The 17329-nt window shown below is 40.9% G+C and overlaps 2 protein-coding genes across 8 annotated transcripts in view; both read left to right on the top strand.

The window, feature by feature from the left end:
- ZNF451 (zinc finger protein 451) overlaps positions 1–14683 on the top strand; it is an 89284-nt gene extending 74601 nt beyond the window's left edge. For 5 of the 7 annotated variants that reach the window (XM_053664963.1, XM_053664964.1, XM_037136431.2 and 2 more), the window contains one exon: positions 2521–4423. Coding sequence is in view for 3 of the 7 variants with exons in the window: in XM_037136431.2 (XP_036992326.2) it covers positions 2521–2567 (47 nt within the window). In the remaining 4 variants the exon portion in view is untranslated. Of the gene's footprint in view, positions 1–2520; positions 4424–14594 lie in introns of those variants that run through there. The other 2 variants (XM_053664962.1, XM_037136430.2) reach the window with 1 other exon arrangement.
- On the top strand, positions 6224–16203 carry BAG2 (BAG cochaperone 2). The gene is made up of 3 exons (XM_037136439.2): positions 6224–6663; positions 14595–14704; positions 15057–16203. Exons 1-3 carry the CDS (start codon positions 6551–6553, stop codon positions 15467–15469), a joined length of 636 nt encoding a protein of 211 aa, XP_036992334.1. The 5' UTR covers positions 6224–6550; the 3' UTR covers positions 15470–16203.
- The last annotated feature ends 1126 nt before the right edge of the window (positions 16204–17329 follow it).

The raw sequence follows: 17329 nt of genomic DNA, 5'->3' as shown, positions 1-17329 counted from the left end.
GCTCAGAGGGAGTGAGTCTAAGTCCGTGTGTGGGTTAAGAGAAACTTCTCTATACTCCAGCAGTTTCTTCCACAGACTGAATTCCTGCTGATTTTTGTGGCTACAAGTTGTGGGGACTTATCTTCCTGGCACTGGAACCCTGGGCTGGGGGGCCTGGTGTGGGGCTGAGGCTCCTTGCTCCTGAGGTGACCCTTCCAAATTTTTATCCACCACACCTGGATGTGGGAGCAGCCTGTTCCCATGTCTCTGTCCTCTCACCAGTCTGCGTGGATGTGGTTTCTATAATTCCATAGTTGTCAGACTTCCATTCAACTCAATTTCTGGTGGTTCTGAGTGATGGTTTTCTACCTTATAGTTGTAATTTTGATGTGGTTGTGTGAGAAGGTGAGCTGTATTTACCTATGCCACCACCTTGACCAGAAGTTCTCATTATTTCTTAATATTTGCTTCACTTTCTGTCTCCTTTTCTTTTGGAATTTCAATGGCACATGTGTTAGGCAGCTTAAATACACATTTGTTCATTTTCTTCTCATCTTTTTTCTCTTCTTCATTTTGCAAGATTTCAACCTTCAAATTTCTTGATCCTTTCTTCTGTGCCTCCAATGTTAAACTTACCCAGTAAATTTTCCATTTTAAATATCATATTTCTCAGTTCTAGGATTTATTTGAGTCTTCGTATACTTTTTGTTTCTCTGTTGAGATTTCCTATGCATTCATCCTTAAGTCTTTGAAATGAAAATATAACTTTGCAAAACCCTTTCCTGCTAATTCCAACAGCTTGAGTATCTTGGAGGGTGGTCTGTTGACTGTGTCCATCATATTAAATAGCACAGTCTGTTAAATAGGCGTGGTCTGTATTCGTTTGTGTTGTATACTTTCAGTATTTTTACATATTCATGTGGATATTAGCATAGAATTTTGACTTCTTCATTTCCAAAATCTGTGTAATCTATTCTATGTATATATCACAATGAACTTATTATTTATAATCATTTGGTTTGTATTTTTGGATATTACAAATAATACTTTTATAAGCATCTCATACATGCATCTTGGTGCACGTATGTCCACATTTCTGGGATTATATACCTAGAAGTTGCTTATGTTCAATTCTAGTATGTAATGCTAAATTGTTCTTCTAAAGTAATTCTAATTTCATTCATTACAGTATTGTATATGAGTTTCTCTTGATCCACATCTTCACTAATCTTTGAATTGTTTAGTCTAGTTCAAGTTTCCGTGGACGTGTGGGAACTGTTTCTGAGACATCCGTGCTGTTCCTTTGGTGTGTTCATCTCGTCGTGCCCTAGCACCTCTCTTAATTACTATAACTTCATAATGAGTTTTCATATCTTTACATTTATCTTTTCATTTTAATTCCTCTTTGCTAAGAGCATCTTGGCTTTTCTTTGTACTTCTTCAACCCTCTGAATTCACCTGAGGGCAACTCACTGACCTAGAATCCAGGTTTAAATGAACACGTGGTATATATGACCTTGTATTTTAAATGACAGACAGCTCAGGAAAGTGTGGCTGCATTCTCGAAGAAGCACTAGTCCTGTGAACCAAGTAGACTTTGAGAGCCATAGGTTTGATGAGGTGAGATAAATGTGGTGTGGGAAGCTAGCACTTAATTCTACCCTTCTGGGCTTTCGCATCAGTCTGAGGGAGGGAATGGAGACACCTCTGAACCCAAGAATGTCTCTTGTTCGCTGTTGTATTTCTGTGCCTGGTGTACAGTGGGCACTGAATAAATATTTGTTAAATGAGTGCAAATGTGTATGTAATACAGGCTTCTCAGAAGACATATTATAGCATAGCCATGACTCTCTGCCTTAGATGCAAGAAAGCTTAAAAGTAAAATTTTAATAGCCTGTGATATTTTACCATTTCATGTTTTTGCCTACTTCTATTTTGTCTTATTTGTATTACCTCAACTCTTCTTGGAATTAAGTGAGTAGATGTTTTAATATAAATTTAGTGATTACCTATCAGTATTCTAGCAGTGTTGACCTTCTACATTCCAAAGTGGAAATAACTTTCAAGTTCCTTAGCACATTAAGTTCACATATGTTATAACTCAGTTTGAGGTTATATCCAGATTCTCATATTTTGAAATGTTCAAAATTTATGGAGAGACTCCCAATTTTCTCCATTTTGATTTGTTTACTTCTTGAAAAGATGGATGTAGCCCTGACTGTTGTGGCTTACTTGGCTGGGTGTTGCCCTACAAAGCGAAAGGTGGTCAGCTCGATTCCCAGTCAGGACGCGTGCCTGGGTTGCAGCGTCAGTCCCAGGTTGGGCTTCCATGAGAGGCAACCGATTAATGATTCTCGCTTGTATCGCTGTTTCCTTCTCTTTCTTCCTCTCTTCCCTCCCCTCTAAAAATAAATACATGAAAATCTTTTTAAAAAATTAAAAAAGAAAAGACAGGTGTAGTTGAGATGGGATCTATGTAAAGCACATGTTTAGTAGTTTTTTTTGCCCTGAATATTAAAATTCTCTGTTTTTTTAATGCAGATGTGGAATTAGAAGAAGCTATTAGAAGAAGCCTTGAGGAAATGTAATTAACTGTATTACCACACAGCAGCAAGTAGCCTTGAAGATATTCAGGATAATGAATTTTTGAATTGTTTTTCTAAAGGAGGCGAGCAGTCTGCTAGTGCAGATGTATTTGAAAACCTGCTTTTATGCTTTCTCATGTTCAAAATTTTATATTAACAGTTCCCTAGTTAACTTGGAATTCATATATTTAGATTAAAAGAATTAAAAAAAGTAGAAAAGCTCTTGACTATTGTTTATATGTTTCCCAAATACCATTATTTCTTTATTTGTACTGTACAGATGATTCTAGTTTATATTTTTTAGAAGTGAAAATGAATATAAATAAAGCTGTCATAGATTAGTTTTTCTGTAAATTCTACTTCTTATGTACACTAATACATGTATATAATAACTTTTGAGATCTTCACTTATGATTATTAGAACAGAGAAATGGAAACAGATAAAAAATTTACTGTTCCTTGTGGGTTTCACAAAGATATGTATTTTTGCTTTAATTAGAACTGCACAGTTCTGGAATAAAAACACCCTAATTTCTTTGAAATAATTAAAAAGAAACCTTTTCAATTCCTTTTACCTGCTTAGACTTTTGTGTGACTTATATTACTTACTGTTTAAGGGGAATGGTGTCAAAATATTTGCATAGCATTACACTTATTTTTAGTAATATTAATCCTTTTTATATATTTGTGTGAACATACTCTTAAAAAATAATGTTCAAGGTCTACTCAGGAATAATCTTCCTTAACCCTTTAAAATTTTTATTTCATATAAAAGTACCTTAATTTTAGATAATCATTAAACTTTTTTCATTTTCCTACATTTGTTATACATGGTTCATTTTTAAATGTTGAGACCCCACTGTGAATAATTTTAAAATATTGCATAATTAGCCTAAGAAGGACTGGTCATACTATCTTTGTGTATATACTTCATGTTATTTGACCGGAAATGTCATCTCCCGAATTTCTGAGTAGTAACTGCTTACTAAACTGCAGATTTTCTATAAATTTTTTAAAGAAAAGAATCATGGCTACAATTTTGTTTTTTTCCTGTGCAATTACACATTTTTGTGTGAAATAGCATTGCTGTATTTTTGTATTAGTCTAGTATTTTCAGTCTACATTGGAAATCAGTGTGTGATTTTTATTTCTTAAGTTGTCAGTTCTGTTCTACCTGTTTGCATTTTTTTTAACTATTTTTTTATAGCTTGAGAGTTTACCAGTCATTTTCCCAAAATGACCACATCGTGCTTTTGATTTATATGTTAAAGTGGTCGAGGCCTTAGTTGGTAGTCTCTGAGCCAGACCTAACAGACATCTGCAGGAGCTTGCGCAGTAATGAGCGCACGGAGGACATTCCAGAAAGGAGCGTGGTTAAAGAGATAAGGAGAAGAGGAAACCACACCTCTGTGCCAGAGGTGCCGCACACGTGCGGTGTACCTTGATGTTCTATTAAGCTTTTGGCCCTGGCCAGGTGGCTCAGTTGGAGCAGCATCCTGTACACCAAAAGGCTGTGGGTTTGATTCCTGGTTGCGTCACAGGCCTGGGCTGCAAGTTCAGTCCCCAGTCAGGGCTCATATAGGAGGCAACCGACCAATGTCTTTCTCACATTGGTATTTCTCTTTGTCTCCCTCTTTCTAAAATCAATGAACATATCCTCAAGTGAAGATTTTTTTTTTTTTTTTAGTTTTTGGAGTGTATATGGTAGAAAGTAACTGAAGCTTTTCATCACAACCCTTAAAAAGCAATTGAGTTGTTTAATGTTTGTATTTCTACTTGTTAAGCAATTAAAATCATTAAAAAATTATTTTATAATTTGAATTTTATTTAGACATAAAAGGGATATATAACTAATGGCTAACGTTACAGAAAGTTATAATACTGATTGTATTTCTACTTGTTAAGCAATTAAAATCATTTAAAAATTATTTTATAATTTGAAATTTATTTAGATACAAGGGGGAGGTGTAATCAGTGGATAATGTTACAGAAAATTATATGGATTACTCAGGTACCAAAGTAAATGTTTCTAACATTGATATAAAGGTGCTTATCTTTTTGTTTTATCATTCATTTATTCATTCACTCACAAAATACTTACTGCATATTTTCCATGTGCCAGTGACGGTTCTAAGCACTTGAGGTATATACCAGTGATCAAAGCCAAGCACACTCTGTGGAGTGCACACACTTAGGAGAGGAGGTCGGATAGTGTTAGATATAATAAGCAAGTGTGTCCAATGGTGATTCAAGAGTAAGGAATATGAGGAAGGGAAAGATAGGGTGGGGGCTGGGTGGGCGCATTGTTGTTTTTAATGGGGTGGTCTGAAAGAATCTGGCAAGATGAACTTGAGCAAAAAAAACCTGAAGTTGATGGAGTGAGCCATGCAAATAGTGTGAGGAAAAGAGTGCCACGTGGAGGGGGAAAGGCCTAGAAGTCAGCTTGATATGTCCATGGAAAAGCAAGAAGACTGTCAGGAGGAAGGAGAGTAATAGACGAAGACCCTGAGGCCTTTCTAAGGACCTTGGCTTGTACTCAAATGAGGAGCCATTGAAGGTTTCTGAGAATAAGTTGTGATTTGCCTCATTTATTGTAGAAAGATTACTGAAGGCACTGCAGTGGCAGCATAGGTGAGAGGCCAGAGTAGAAGCAGGGAGACCAGGCAGGAGGGTGCTCCAGTATCACCGGGTGAGAATTGGTGGTGGCAGTGAAACTGGAGAGACTGAGTTGGATATATTCTGAAAGTAGAGCATCTAGGATGATTCTAAAATTACTTAATATACCTTTAAGCCAGTCACAGAATATCTTCGAATTCCAAGTTTGTATCATGGCATGACAAAATATATTTAATGATGTCAAGTAGTCCCCAGTGCCAAAAGTTTATTAGTGTTTGGATTGAGGTCTGAGGGAATTGGGTACCAGTGTTAAGGGCCTCATTTCTGTTCATGTATTTAAATGGCTTTGATCTCAGCTTAGAGGTTGCGATTCAGCTTTAAGCTGTTATTACCTACCATTTTCTGTGTCCTGTACATTCTCATCCTTGCAATATGAAGAATATCGCCATAATGAGATGGGAGCAAATCACAAGTTTGAATTCCCAGCCCTGTTCCATTTTACCGACCTTTTATAGTAACTGACCTAGTGACTTACTGCACCTTTTCATTCTTGACAGATTGATATAAATTAGGTGTGAAATGGCTTTAATTAAGCCAATCATTTCACTCATTCCAAAACGAATTACTTTTTAAGAGAAAAAAAGCCATTAAAAACCCTTTCATTAGAATGTGTTGAAGTCAGTTCACCTTGTTTCCTACATCCAACTGGAAAGTTGGGTAGATTTTTATTTTCCCTCAGTTACCTGCCTTGTGTCATTCTCATTTTAGGGAAGTGGTAACGGGGCAAGTACAGACTGTGTAGCGGCTGGACTTAAATGTTTTCCGTTCGTTCCCCTAAGAGGACCCTTTCCCCATGTATCCCTGGACTTTGACGTTCTTGTTTTTGCTGTGAATTATGGGGGCTGGGAGGAACTAAGCGAAGCCATCACAGACACAGCCACAGCCTACCATTAGCTTGCGGGGAGTTAGTGACTTTGGGGCTGCACGGAGCTTCGGGGCCTGGGGAGCGGAGTGTTCTGCGTGCCTCCGCAGCGGTTTGATCTGTATCAGGCTCAGAGGGGCAGATGGGTCCGCGGATCACATAGGGCCTCCCCTTCTGCGTCTGCCCGTCCAGCAGGCGTCTCTCACCACCGCGCCGCTCCCCCGGCCAGGCCCGGAGCCCCCCGAGGCCGCGGGCGCTGCGCCTGCCCTTGTTTGGCCACGCGGCAGCGGCAGAAGCGGCGCCTCCGGGCTGCCCCCTCCCTCGCGGGCGTCAGAAGGAGGCGGGAGCCCGCGCGGTGACGACGCCACCCGCGGCCACAGGAGCTCTCCACTCGCCACCGCCGCTGGAGAGGCCGTGACCTCCTGGCTGTCCCGCCTCAGAGGCTCCGATGGCTCAAGCAAAGATCAACGCGAAAGCCAACGAGGGCCGCTTCTGCCGCTCGTCCTCCATGGCCGACCGCTCCAGCCGCCTGCTGGAGAGCCTGGACCAGCTGGAGCTCAGGTGAGCGCGGCGACGGCCAGGGGCACTGCGCACCGGAGACTTGTTTTCCTTGGACAAGGTGCAGTCGTGTTTGGGTGGCTTTTCTTCTCTGGTCTGAGAAAACGCGTTCTATTTAAGCAGAACCCATGAGCCCAGTACTGGCGGCCACGTGGTCCTTAACAGACCTGAGCGTTTGAGAGCGCAGAAAAATCAGAGAAGATAAAAAACGTCATTTGAGATTAGGGACGGTGACACGCACAATCTACAGAACTTCTGGAACCTTCTGGGTGCCAGCGTATGGTCTTCCCAAATGTTTTCAACTTATTCATTACCTATTGTACATTTCGAACAGAGGCAGCAGCTGAGCTGTCCTTGATGGGAATGATCAGTTTCTCTGCTCTGAAACACTTAAGAGCAAAAAAATTTTTAAATCCAGCAGTCCATCTGACAGCAAGGGTTAGAGAAGAGTAGGACAAACCAGGCACTTCAGGGTGAACGCTAGCTTGGTACTTTGTGGAATGAAGTCCCTGCAGCTTCCGTTTTCCCTAATCCTGTATTCAGCCCTCTGTAGACTCGGTATTGATGGTGTGTACCTCCTAAAGGAGGTGCTGTGCTGACACCTTCTTCAGAGTGCTAGCTACCAGCCGGACAGGATAAGATAGTTGCCGTTTTTCCCTCTTCACTGAGTACGACTTTATTCAGTAATGAGGTGCTAGGCTTGTATAGAATTCCGAAGCAAGTCATATTAAGTTTTGGAAATACCTCCTTTAACAGTATATGAAAACTTTTATGTATTGTACTTCCTGTAAATGTTATGTCACTAAAGTTGTTGTGTAAATTGTGTGCACGTGTAGTTAAATGACAGTCTCATTAAGGCACCCACAGCCCTCTGGACCTACACGGAATTTTTTCCCATAGTTTTCACCAGGTTCTGGGTGAGCAAAGGAGTACGTGCTGCGTTACCTCCCCGGGTTGATACAGCAAAACAAGAAAAGCTATCTGTTTTCCAAAGCAGTGCATTGATAACCACAGTATATGTTAGCGAAGGAGGCATTCATTATCACCACCCCAAGAAAGGAGTCAGAAAAGAGGAATTCTCCGCCCACGGTGATCTCATGGATGGCAACAGTTAGAGAATCCTGAGCCAAAACCACTTTCTGGGGTTCTGCTGAGAATGAGAAAAAATAGAACAAGAATGAGAAAAAGTAATGCTTCTCCATTACTTTTAACATTAACGTTTTTACATCAACCCCCAGAGAAAGGGGAGCAAAACTAGAGGTCAGTGGCCTCGGGTACTTAACGCCCTCTGAAGAATATTTCTTTTACGTTGCAGTATAACAAGTAACTACACACCTCCCCTCATCTTTACAGCTTTGAGGGTGTGTTTTCAACCATTTCAAAGGTCTCTCTCCCCTAATTAGAAAGAAATAATTTTTCCTGAAAGGAATGAAGGCTTCCCTCTCCGTCTTCAAACTAAGTCATTGTCCTCAAATTTGAATAAATGCCTCATTTGTGGTAGGTACAAAAGTCAAGTACTCATCTCTGAAAGAAAGCCTCTGGGTTTGAGTATTATTATATTCTAATATTGATTAATATAAAATGAATTCTGATTGCTGTGCACAAATGATTAATCTCTTTCTTAATTAACCCTTGAGGTTAACCCCTGAGGAGGAAAAACTGATTGTATTGAATTGTTCATTTTAATGACTTACGATTCTCATAGTTTTAGACTGTTGTTTCTTTCTTTTAAAAAAAAAAGTAACATTGACTGAACAGTAGGGAAGTGTTTCAGAAAGTAAGTAAAAACAGAAAAATGCAAATGTCATCCATTAAAGTTTATTTGAAACCACATGGGCAAAATCACAGAGTACTACACTGTGAAAAACTAGACTTATGCCTGGAAAGTGAATTTTTAAAAGAAAACATGATATGTGTAATTTTGCTCTAATAGTTTAATTCTGTATCAAGGATGAGTAATACAGCAGTGATTTAGGTAGAGTTTACATACAGAAGCTTGCATTTATAGTTTCTCATCAGTATTAATTTTATAGATTGTGGTTGAAACTTCTTATGAAACTGAAAACAAATATGCCAAATATTTTAGGACCTGGTAGTTGAACTGGTTGGTGACTGTTACGTTTAAACTGCTTTCAGATATTTGGCAACATTCTGCAAATCAGTAAAGAAACCCCATTTGTGTCTAACATTTTACCAAGTCACTAGCTTTTCTTTTTTGATTCCTTCTAATAAGATGATCCCTCTATCTCCTGGTTTTATCACCAGTTCTATTTTATTTTATTTTATTTTTTATTTATTTTGTTGATTAATCCATTACAGTTGTTCTATTCCCCCCTCCATTCCCCTCCACCCTGCACACCCACTCCCCCACCATTCCCCCCCTTTAGTTCATGACCACGTGTCTCAAGTTCTTTAGATTCTATATTTCCCCTACTATTCTTGCCCTCCCCCCTATCTATTTTCTACCTACTGTCTATGCTACTTATTCTCTGCACCTTCTCCCCCCTTCTCCTCCTCCCACTCCCCTGTTGCTAACCCTTCATGTCATCACCAGTTCTACATGGTTGTCTGGTTTTTGCATTCTTGGTGGCTCAAAACACCTTGCTTAAGTTGCCCTCATTATAAATAATACATGCTAACATTTATTCATTGGATGCGCACTGACTGTGTGCCAGGTCCCTGCCTTTGTGGAAGTTAGGACCTCTATTCTTCTGATGGGAAATGGAATCTTAAAAAGTGAAATGTCTTGCCCCAGGTCACATGGCTAGAACCCTGGAAGACTGGCTGTAGAGCTGAATGCTGTAGTACTAGTTTTCTTAAATAGGTCGTGTTTTCAAATGTGGGAAGTATAAGGCTGAGTATATGATTTTACTGAAAGATCTGTAAAGCCCACTGTTGAATTCAGTAACCATTGAACACCCACTCAGTGCCAGGGACTGAGTGGCTTCTAGAAGGCTCTGGACGGTAATGAGGATGGGACACGGTTTCGTGGAGAAGGGCACAGGGGGAAGGGACAGGACGGGAGGCTGGCTGTTCACAAACTTTCTCACACTGATCACACTGTGGCTCCTTCTCCCTCTTATCAGCCGTTTGCAGGGGCTTACGGGGCCTCGGCGGAATGGAGGGTGGGGGGGATGAAGGCAGGTGATACGGATCACTTGTCTCACTGAAAGTTTCCTGTTCCTCTGGGTGTGCCAGGGTCCCAAGAGTCATAAAAGAAGATGCTGTCATGGGTAATGTTTTATAAAAGCCTATAATTTAAAAAGAGTACTTTTCATAAACATTGTCATTTGAACCTTGCACAGCCCTTTTACTAGGAGGGCAGATGCTGTCTCTGGACCTGAGGTCCAGAGGGTCTGAGTGGCTTTGCCTGAGGCCGTGCTGCTCACGAGTAAGCCCCTCACACCGAACACCAGTCCCATCTTTATACCAGTGTCTCCGTAGTGAATGTGCTTCAATGTTTCGTCATGATCAGGAAAACCCTTCAAAATCTTACATTGCCGAAAATAGGGGTGATCATTGTAGTATTCTTTCGACACCAGAGTATTGCATAAGAGACAGGACTCTGATTTTAAGAACCTATTTTAGAAATTATTTCTTTGAAATAAATCCACGATAGGAGCACTTTCCATTTTCATCCCTTTTTATAAAGACACAAATTCCTGTTATTTGTAAGTCCGTGTTCATGATGGTTAGCATATAATAAATATCATGAAGCTAATGTTTGCCAGCCCCAATTTGGGGCCCATTACATATATTAACTCATGTATATATTTTTTAAGTCAGTGTTGTCACTGTGTTGAATTCTTCCTCCTCATCTCTGAGGGAAACTGAGGCGAGGAATGTTTCCGTAACTACTCAGGGGGTGGAGAGCTAGACTGAAAAGCCACCGCAGGGTCCAGGTGTCCTGGACTAGCTGACACTGTAGTAGCCCCAGTCTGTGAAATCACTGCTGGGTCTCTCCTAAGTCTCCTGATAAGTTGTCTTTTGATAGCCAGGCTGCAGAGGGTTGTGAGATGCCAGAGACCAGAGCACTTGGCTGAGCATGAGTGCACTTCAGTTCTGTCCCCCTGTGAATATTCTGATGACAGTTCCTTTTGGTTAAAGCCTGCTTAGTTGTCATTTCATGCAGAGAGCTTCCTAGAAGCACAGCCCAGGCCAGCCCTGATGTGAGGAGAAGTTCCTTCACCAATTGTAGCTGCTTCCAGGATCCGTTAGTAAAAACAGAACTGCACGTCTCCGCCAAGAGAAGTGCTGTCCAGTGATGTGTTAAAGAAACTTGAAGGATTAAGTGAGGTGGTCCAACCTCATTTAATATTTGTCTAACCAGAGTTCCAGAAGAAAATAATGGCATAGGGGACTGGAAATATTTGAAGACATAACAGCTAACAATTGGCTAGAACTAATGGAAAGGTAGACCAACAGATTATAGGAGTTGGATTTAAGAATACCAATAGTCCTGGCTGGGTGGCTCAGTTAGTTGGAACGTTGTTCCGTACGCCAGAAGGTTATAGGTTTGATGCCCAGTCACGGCGCACATCTCGGTTGCAGGTTCCATCCCCGGTCGGGCCCAGGAGGCAATCGATGGATGTTTTCCTTTTCTCTGTCTCTCCTTCGTCCTCTCTAAAATCAATTAAAAAACATATTTTCAGATGACGATTAAAAAGAAAAAGAATACCAATAGCTGATAAACAGTACGAATACTACTTAAACAAGGTAAGTAGAGATCCAGGTACAGCTTTTTAAAAGAAAAGATTAAAAACACTATGTAGTCCATACACTAGACAGATGTACACTGGACAGACAGTGTGGAGGAAGACACTGATTGCCTCAGGGAAGAGGCGGGCAAGTTGGTAAGGAACCTGCCAAAAGGATTGGGGTTTGACAAAGGATCCCCAGTAGACAAGGGTCAAGGATAGAGAATGTTGCAGACGCCCTGGCTGGTGTGACTCAGTGGATTGAGCACCAGCCTGTGAACCAAAAAAGTCACTGGTTCAAGTCCCAGTCAGGGCACGTGCCTGGGTTGTGGGCCAGGTCCCCAGACGGGGGTGTGCGAGAGGCAGCCGCACATTGATGTTTCTCTGCCTTTCTTTCTCCCTCCTTTCCCCTCTCTCTAAAAATAAATGAATACAATTTTTTTAAAAAAAGAAAGTTTGTGACAAGAGAATAGCAAGTAGAAGGTCAAGGATGCCAGGAACAAAACAAAACAAAAACCCTTGGTTCCGAAGAAGGATATTTTACCTCTGCTATTACATGAAAACAAATATGAGCTTTGTAAAAGATGCAATCTGTTCTTCACCAGGAATATGCCCTGTCAATCAATATCTAGCCTTTTGGGGGGGGCCATAAAATTTCCATCTAGTTTCCTATATATTTGGTCTCATTTAATGAGAAAATATACTTTTTCATATGACAGGTCATATTTTTCTAGAGTGTCCCCTTTTAAACCATTTTTATTAACACCATGAAGTTACTATTGTAACTGTTATAAATAAAGCCTCACTTTTTAGATAACTCAATCCTTTATCATCTTACATTTCAATACAAACTCGAGTGTTAAAAAATTCATCTCTTCTTTCAGCATCTTCTCATTTACCAGTCCACGGTCCATCTGTGTCATTTAAATACTAGGGTCAGGGTTTGTGTTTTTAGCATGAATATTTCATGTCAGTGCCGACTCAGTCTCTGTCATGCGTACTGGGCCCCAGGTTATCTGTCTGAGAGTTTGCAAATGTAAAATGTGTCCGATGGTGCTAAAAGTAGCCTGACGCTGCGTTTTTCTATGTTATAGATTATTATTTATTGTTGTGTTTTTAGCCAGATGTGTTACATAGTAAGCTTCTTACTGCTCATTGCTTTGACTGGCTCTTACAAACACTAAGTCCAACATATATTTAGCATCTTGATGAATCAAGAGCCCCTGTGACTTTTCTGCTTAGGCGTGCTATTTCGGGGTATAACAGGTGGGTGACCGTTGGGGAAAAGGCATGTGTGTGGTTGGGGTGGGGGGTTGGGGACCTTTCTATGGAGTGGACAGGTGCTGAAACACGGGTGGGTCTGTTCCTTCTGTGCCCCCTTAAGGCAGCACCCAGGATTAGATCTTCCAGGGTCTTGTGTCTCTAAGGCCACCTGAATACTGGGGATGAGTCTGCCGCTGTTTATTTTGGAAAAGCTGGCAACTTCTTTCGCTGTGGTGTACTCTACAGCCAGAAGGTACCCTGGAAACAGAGCGCTTTAAATATACCGGGTTTTTTTTTCTTGCTGTCAAGATTCCACAGCCTAGTTCTTCAGTGACTGGGTATATCTGTGTGTGTGTGTAGTCACAGTGTGTGAGTGTGTATGGTTGGGGGTTGGGGAAAGTGGTGCTTCTGTAGTTTGATTGTGGCTCTGTGCCAGAAACTTACAGAAGCATTTGCTTTAAATTTGGGAAAGGCAAACATGCCCTCTCTTACCATCACTATTTATTTAATACAGCACTGGCGGTCTCTAGTCAGTACTATATAAAGAAAAATAGGAGCTAGTGGCATTGAAAAAGAGAAGATAAAAACTATGATTTTATGATCATCAATCTAGAAGAACCAATAGAATCAAAAGGCAAATCATTAAAATTAGGTGTAAGTCATGGTTGCTGGTTACAAGATAAACCTAGAAAACAGCATGTCTCTAACCCGAAATAACAAACTAGAAAATATGATTAAAAATAAATTATTCACAGTAGCAGCAATAGCCACCATGTGTCTAGAACACTCCAGAGCCCACAGTCCTATCATTAAGGACACTTCAAACTCTGATAGAGTATATAGCAGAGGATCTGAGTAAATGGAGACCTTGCACGCTTTTGCGTGGAATGGCAGAACCGCAGAGGTGTCAGAGTTACCCCGGTTTTTGAAAACCCCAACGTACTCACTCTGGAGTTTATACAGAGGAATAAAAGTCTAAGTAGCTAAGTTTTCTTTAAAGAGGACTAGGGGGCTGTTTCTGCCAACTACTAAGGCATTTTATAAGACCAGTTCTATTTCTTAAAATGGGTGTTTGTGTCACAACAGTCAAATGGAATAGAGATTTCAGAGGCTGACCATCTACAAATCATTGGGGGAAAGATGGGTTTTTGGTCGATAATGTTGGAGAAAATGGGTTGCTATTGGGAGAAAAATAAAACAACATCTAACTGTATGCAAGGGTGGATTCTAGATGGATTAACATGTAAATATGATAAAGGTAAAATAATAGTTCATAGAGGGAAATATAGGTGAACATCTTATGACCTAGGGATGGGGAAGAACCTGAAACAAAATTTCAAAAGCATAAACCATAAAGCAAAATAAAACCAGGAAAAGCTGAATTTGATCTCTTCAAAATAAGGATCTCTGTCCAGTGAAGGATGTCCCCAAGGTCATGTATGCCAGGGTGGGAGGAGATGATGCCACTGAGTGGTTAGTACTGTGGTCTGTGCCACCGAGGGGTTAGTACTGTGAGTAGGCAAGTCAACAAGAGAACAGCAATGCTTGTTTAAAAAAAAAAAAAAAAAACGAAAAAGGGCAAGGCTGTGATCAGGCTTCACTATACTTACTAGATGCAACGAGTAGTTACAAAATGGGAAAATGCTGGGTATTGGCACAGCTGTGGGAATAGAGGGACTCCTGGGCTTTGCCGCCAGGAACATGGCCTGGTGGGCTGCCATTCTAGAGAGCAGTCCTAGTACCGAGTCACGTTGCGGGAACAGGCTCCGTGTCTCAGTGGTTCTGCCCTGGGATGTATCCTGAGGGGCAGGTAGTCGCTGAAGTGGTATTTGTAGTGAGGAAGACCTGCGGGGAGAGGTGAGTGTGAATGGAGGTGAAGTCCATTGATCTTTAAACCTGAGCTGAATGATGATAGAAAGATGAGGAAGACTCGTCTTCCATGCAGCAACTGTTGTGTTTTCCCAATTTATACAGGGTGGAAGCTTTAAGAGAAGCAGCAACTGCTATTGAGCAAGAGAAAGAAATCCTCCTGGAAATGATCCACAGCATCCAAAACAGCCAGGACATGAGGCAGATCAGCGATGGTGAGAGCTCTTCCCACGAGTGTGGGCTCGTCTTTCCACCCTTTAGGGGGTTCATGATAAGCGTGGGCTGGCGTTTGCCTGAGCTGCGGTGTGAGCACACCGGGTTTCAGCAGTTACTGTGAGCAGTGAGCAGCAGCTGCCGCTGTCACTTTATCAGAAGAGCCGCTTACCCAGAGGTCCTCCTTGCCCTGTGCTCCCCAGCCCAGGCCGTGCTGGACAAGCCCCTCTGGCAGAAAAGCTGGCCCCACACATCCCAGCATAGCACATCTTGGGAAAGCCTGTTCTGAACCCCTTCAACATTACTTAAGTTTATGTCTCATATTGACTGATATTTCGACCTTTTTATGTTTAGGAGAAAGAGAAGAATTAAATCTGACTGCAAACCGTTTGATGGGACGGACCCTCACCGTTGAAGTTTCGGTAGAAACAATTAGAAACCCTCAGCAGCAGGAGTCCCTAAAGCACGCCACCAGGATTATTGATGAGGTGGTCAGTAAGTTTTTGGATGATCTGGGAAATGCCAAGAGTCATTTGATGTCGCTGTATAGTGCGTGCACATCTGAGGTGCCGCCTGGGCCGGTTGACCAGAAGTTTCAGTCCATAGTGATCGGCTGTGCTCTTGAAGATCAGAAGAAAATTAAGAGGCGATTAGAGACTCTGCTCAGAAATATTGAAAACTCTGACAAGGCCATCAAGCTGTTAGAGCATTCTAAAGGACCCAGCTCCCTAGCTCTGCAGCAGAATGCTGAAAGCAGATTTAATTAATTTTCAGACCTGAGAGCACTTACAAATTAGGGTGCAAAAGGGATAAAATACTATTTTAAGTGATTACAACGAGTACTTTATGCCGGGCATAACCACTCATTTGATACTGAAAATTGTTTCAGATAATGAAAGTAGTCCAGTGTCATCAGTTTTGTGAATAACATTTAGAAGTAGAAATGTTTTCATTCTCTCCCTGTAAGTTTTAGGTGGAATACCTGTACTAGGAGCTAGCAGCCTGTCTGTATGTTTGATAATTCTGTGGATGAGCACTTTGTGTCGGGGGGAGGTGAGTGCTCAGCCAGGGGCAGAAGAATCACTGTTCTTCCCTGGGCTTTTTCGGGTGTGGAGACACATGGACACGGGGGGGCGTGTGTTGGCTAGAAATTCTTTACACAGCAGCACGCACTTACACACGTCTAGTGTTAGCCAAGCAGTGTGCTCACCGGGGTAAAAGAGATCACACAGTAAGAGCCTTTCCCAGCATTCTCATTCAGCAGGTTTTTTAGACATGTGTCAAATTATTTTGAACTTGAAGATTTATGCATCTCATTTGAATGTATTTCCCAACATACATGAAAACATGACAAATGTGAGAAAATTCACATCTAATCTTACCACTGTGAACAACTATATATCCACTTTGTTTTTCTAAATGCATCTCTAAAATTTTAATCATTATATAAGTACAATATTGTAACTTGCCTTTAAAAAATTAAATGCTGCTCTTAAGTCTGCTTCAATTGTCCGCTTTCGAACCTCTGACTTACCCGGCCTCCTTACTAGACACTGAGGTTGTTTCCCATTTGTTGCTGCTACTGCAACATATTCGTGTACATAGATCGTTTTCCTTCTTTCGTTTTCGATTTTCTTTTATAAATTCCCAGCTGGGTCAAAGGGTATATAAATTTTCATAGCCTAAAGTATTTCCAGTTGTGTGTGTGTGTGTAATTATATCAATTTATACTGTCTTCAATGATTAAAATGTAGCCATTTCACTGAAATCTTTCCAGCATTGAGCATTTTTTTCTAATGAGATAATGAAACACCTTTAGTTTGCATTTTGTTTGCTAATAAGGTTGCGTAATATATTGATTATTCTTTTATTTGTAACAAATGAAGCAACTATGGAATATTTTTATTTATTATTAGTGTTATTGATACACAAAGCCCTCAACTTCCCCAAATACTGCTGCAAAACACAAATATTTCAAACTTGGTTTTTATTAGAACACAAGTTTTCTTTTACACTGAAAACGAAGTTAAGATCTTGGGGTCGCAGGGAGAGGTGGGAGGAAAATGTAGCAACTGTACTTGAACATCAATTTTTAAAAAGTTAAGATCTATTTATTTATATCAATGTATATTTATATATACATAACAATGAAAACAATATTGAGCTTTGTTTTCTGGACAAAAATAACCAGTCAGCCTCTCTTCATTAAAAACAGTTACAGTCTAAGGACATTCATGGTGGCTTTGGTGGCCCGCCCCAAGTCCCCCTCGTGTAAATCTTTCCATTTCATGGGAAATATTAATTCTCATTGATAACTGTGGCAAAGCCTCTCGATTTCTCAGCAGATTCTAATTCACTGTTATAAGGTTTCCTGTCGGATAAAGATGTTTTTGGGCCATCTGTTTCTTCATTAGCCTTTTGAAAATTAAACAGGTGCTCCCGTTTGTCTCAGGTTCTCAAGGACTGTCGGCATCTGTGCATCCCTCCCCTACGGCGAAGCACCCCCCCTTCTCACTGACTCCTGGTCAGCCCAGAGGTTACCACGGAATATTCCAGCTTCGCTTCCTCAACCTTTGTATTCTTTGCATTGGCTTTGGCTCACTTTTTGCAGTGGAGTTTATTAGAGG

The sequence above is a fragment of the Artibeus jamaicensis genome, unplaced genomic scaffold (assembly GCF_021234435.1).
Source record: "Artibeus jamaicensis isolate MK-2021 breed Jamaican fruit bat unplaced genomic scaffold, CSHL_Jam_final contig_388, whole genome shotgun sequence".
NCBI lineage: Eukaryota > Metazoa > Chordata > Mammalia > Chiroptera > Phyllostomidae > Artibeus > Artibeus jamaicensis.
Note: the sequence above shows the minus strand (reverse complement) of the source record. Positions and strands in the feature narration are given on the sequence as shown.

Coding starts and splice junctions, on each gene's coding strand:
- BAG2 (XM_037136439.2), top strand. CDS start 6,551: ATGGCTCAAGCAAAGATCAACGCGAAAGCCAACGAGGGCCGCTTCTGC. Junction 6,664..14,594: donor CTGGACCAGCTGGAGCTCAG/GTGAGCGCGGCG, acceptor CAATTTATACAG/GGTGGAAGCTTTAAGAGAAG. Junction 14,705..15,056: donor CATGAGGCAGATCAGCGATG/GTGAGAGCTCTT, acceptor TTTTATGTTTAG/GAGAAAGAGAAGAATTAAAT.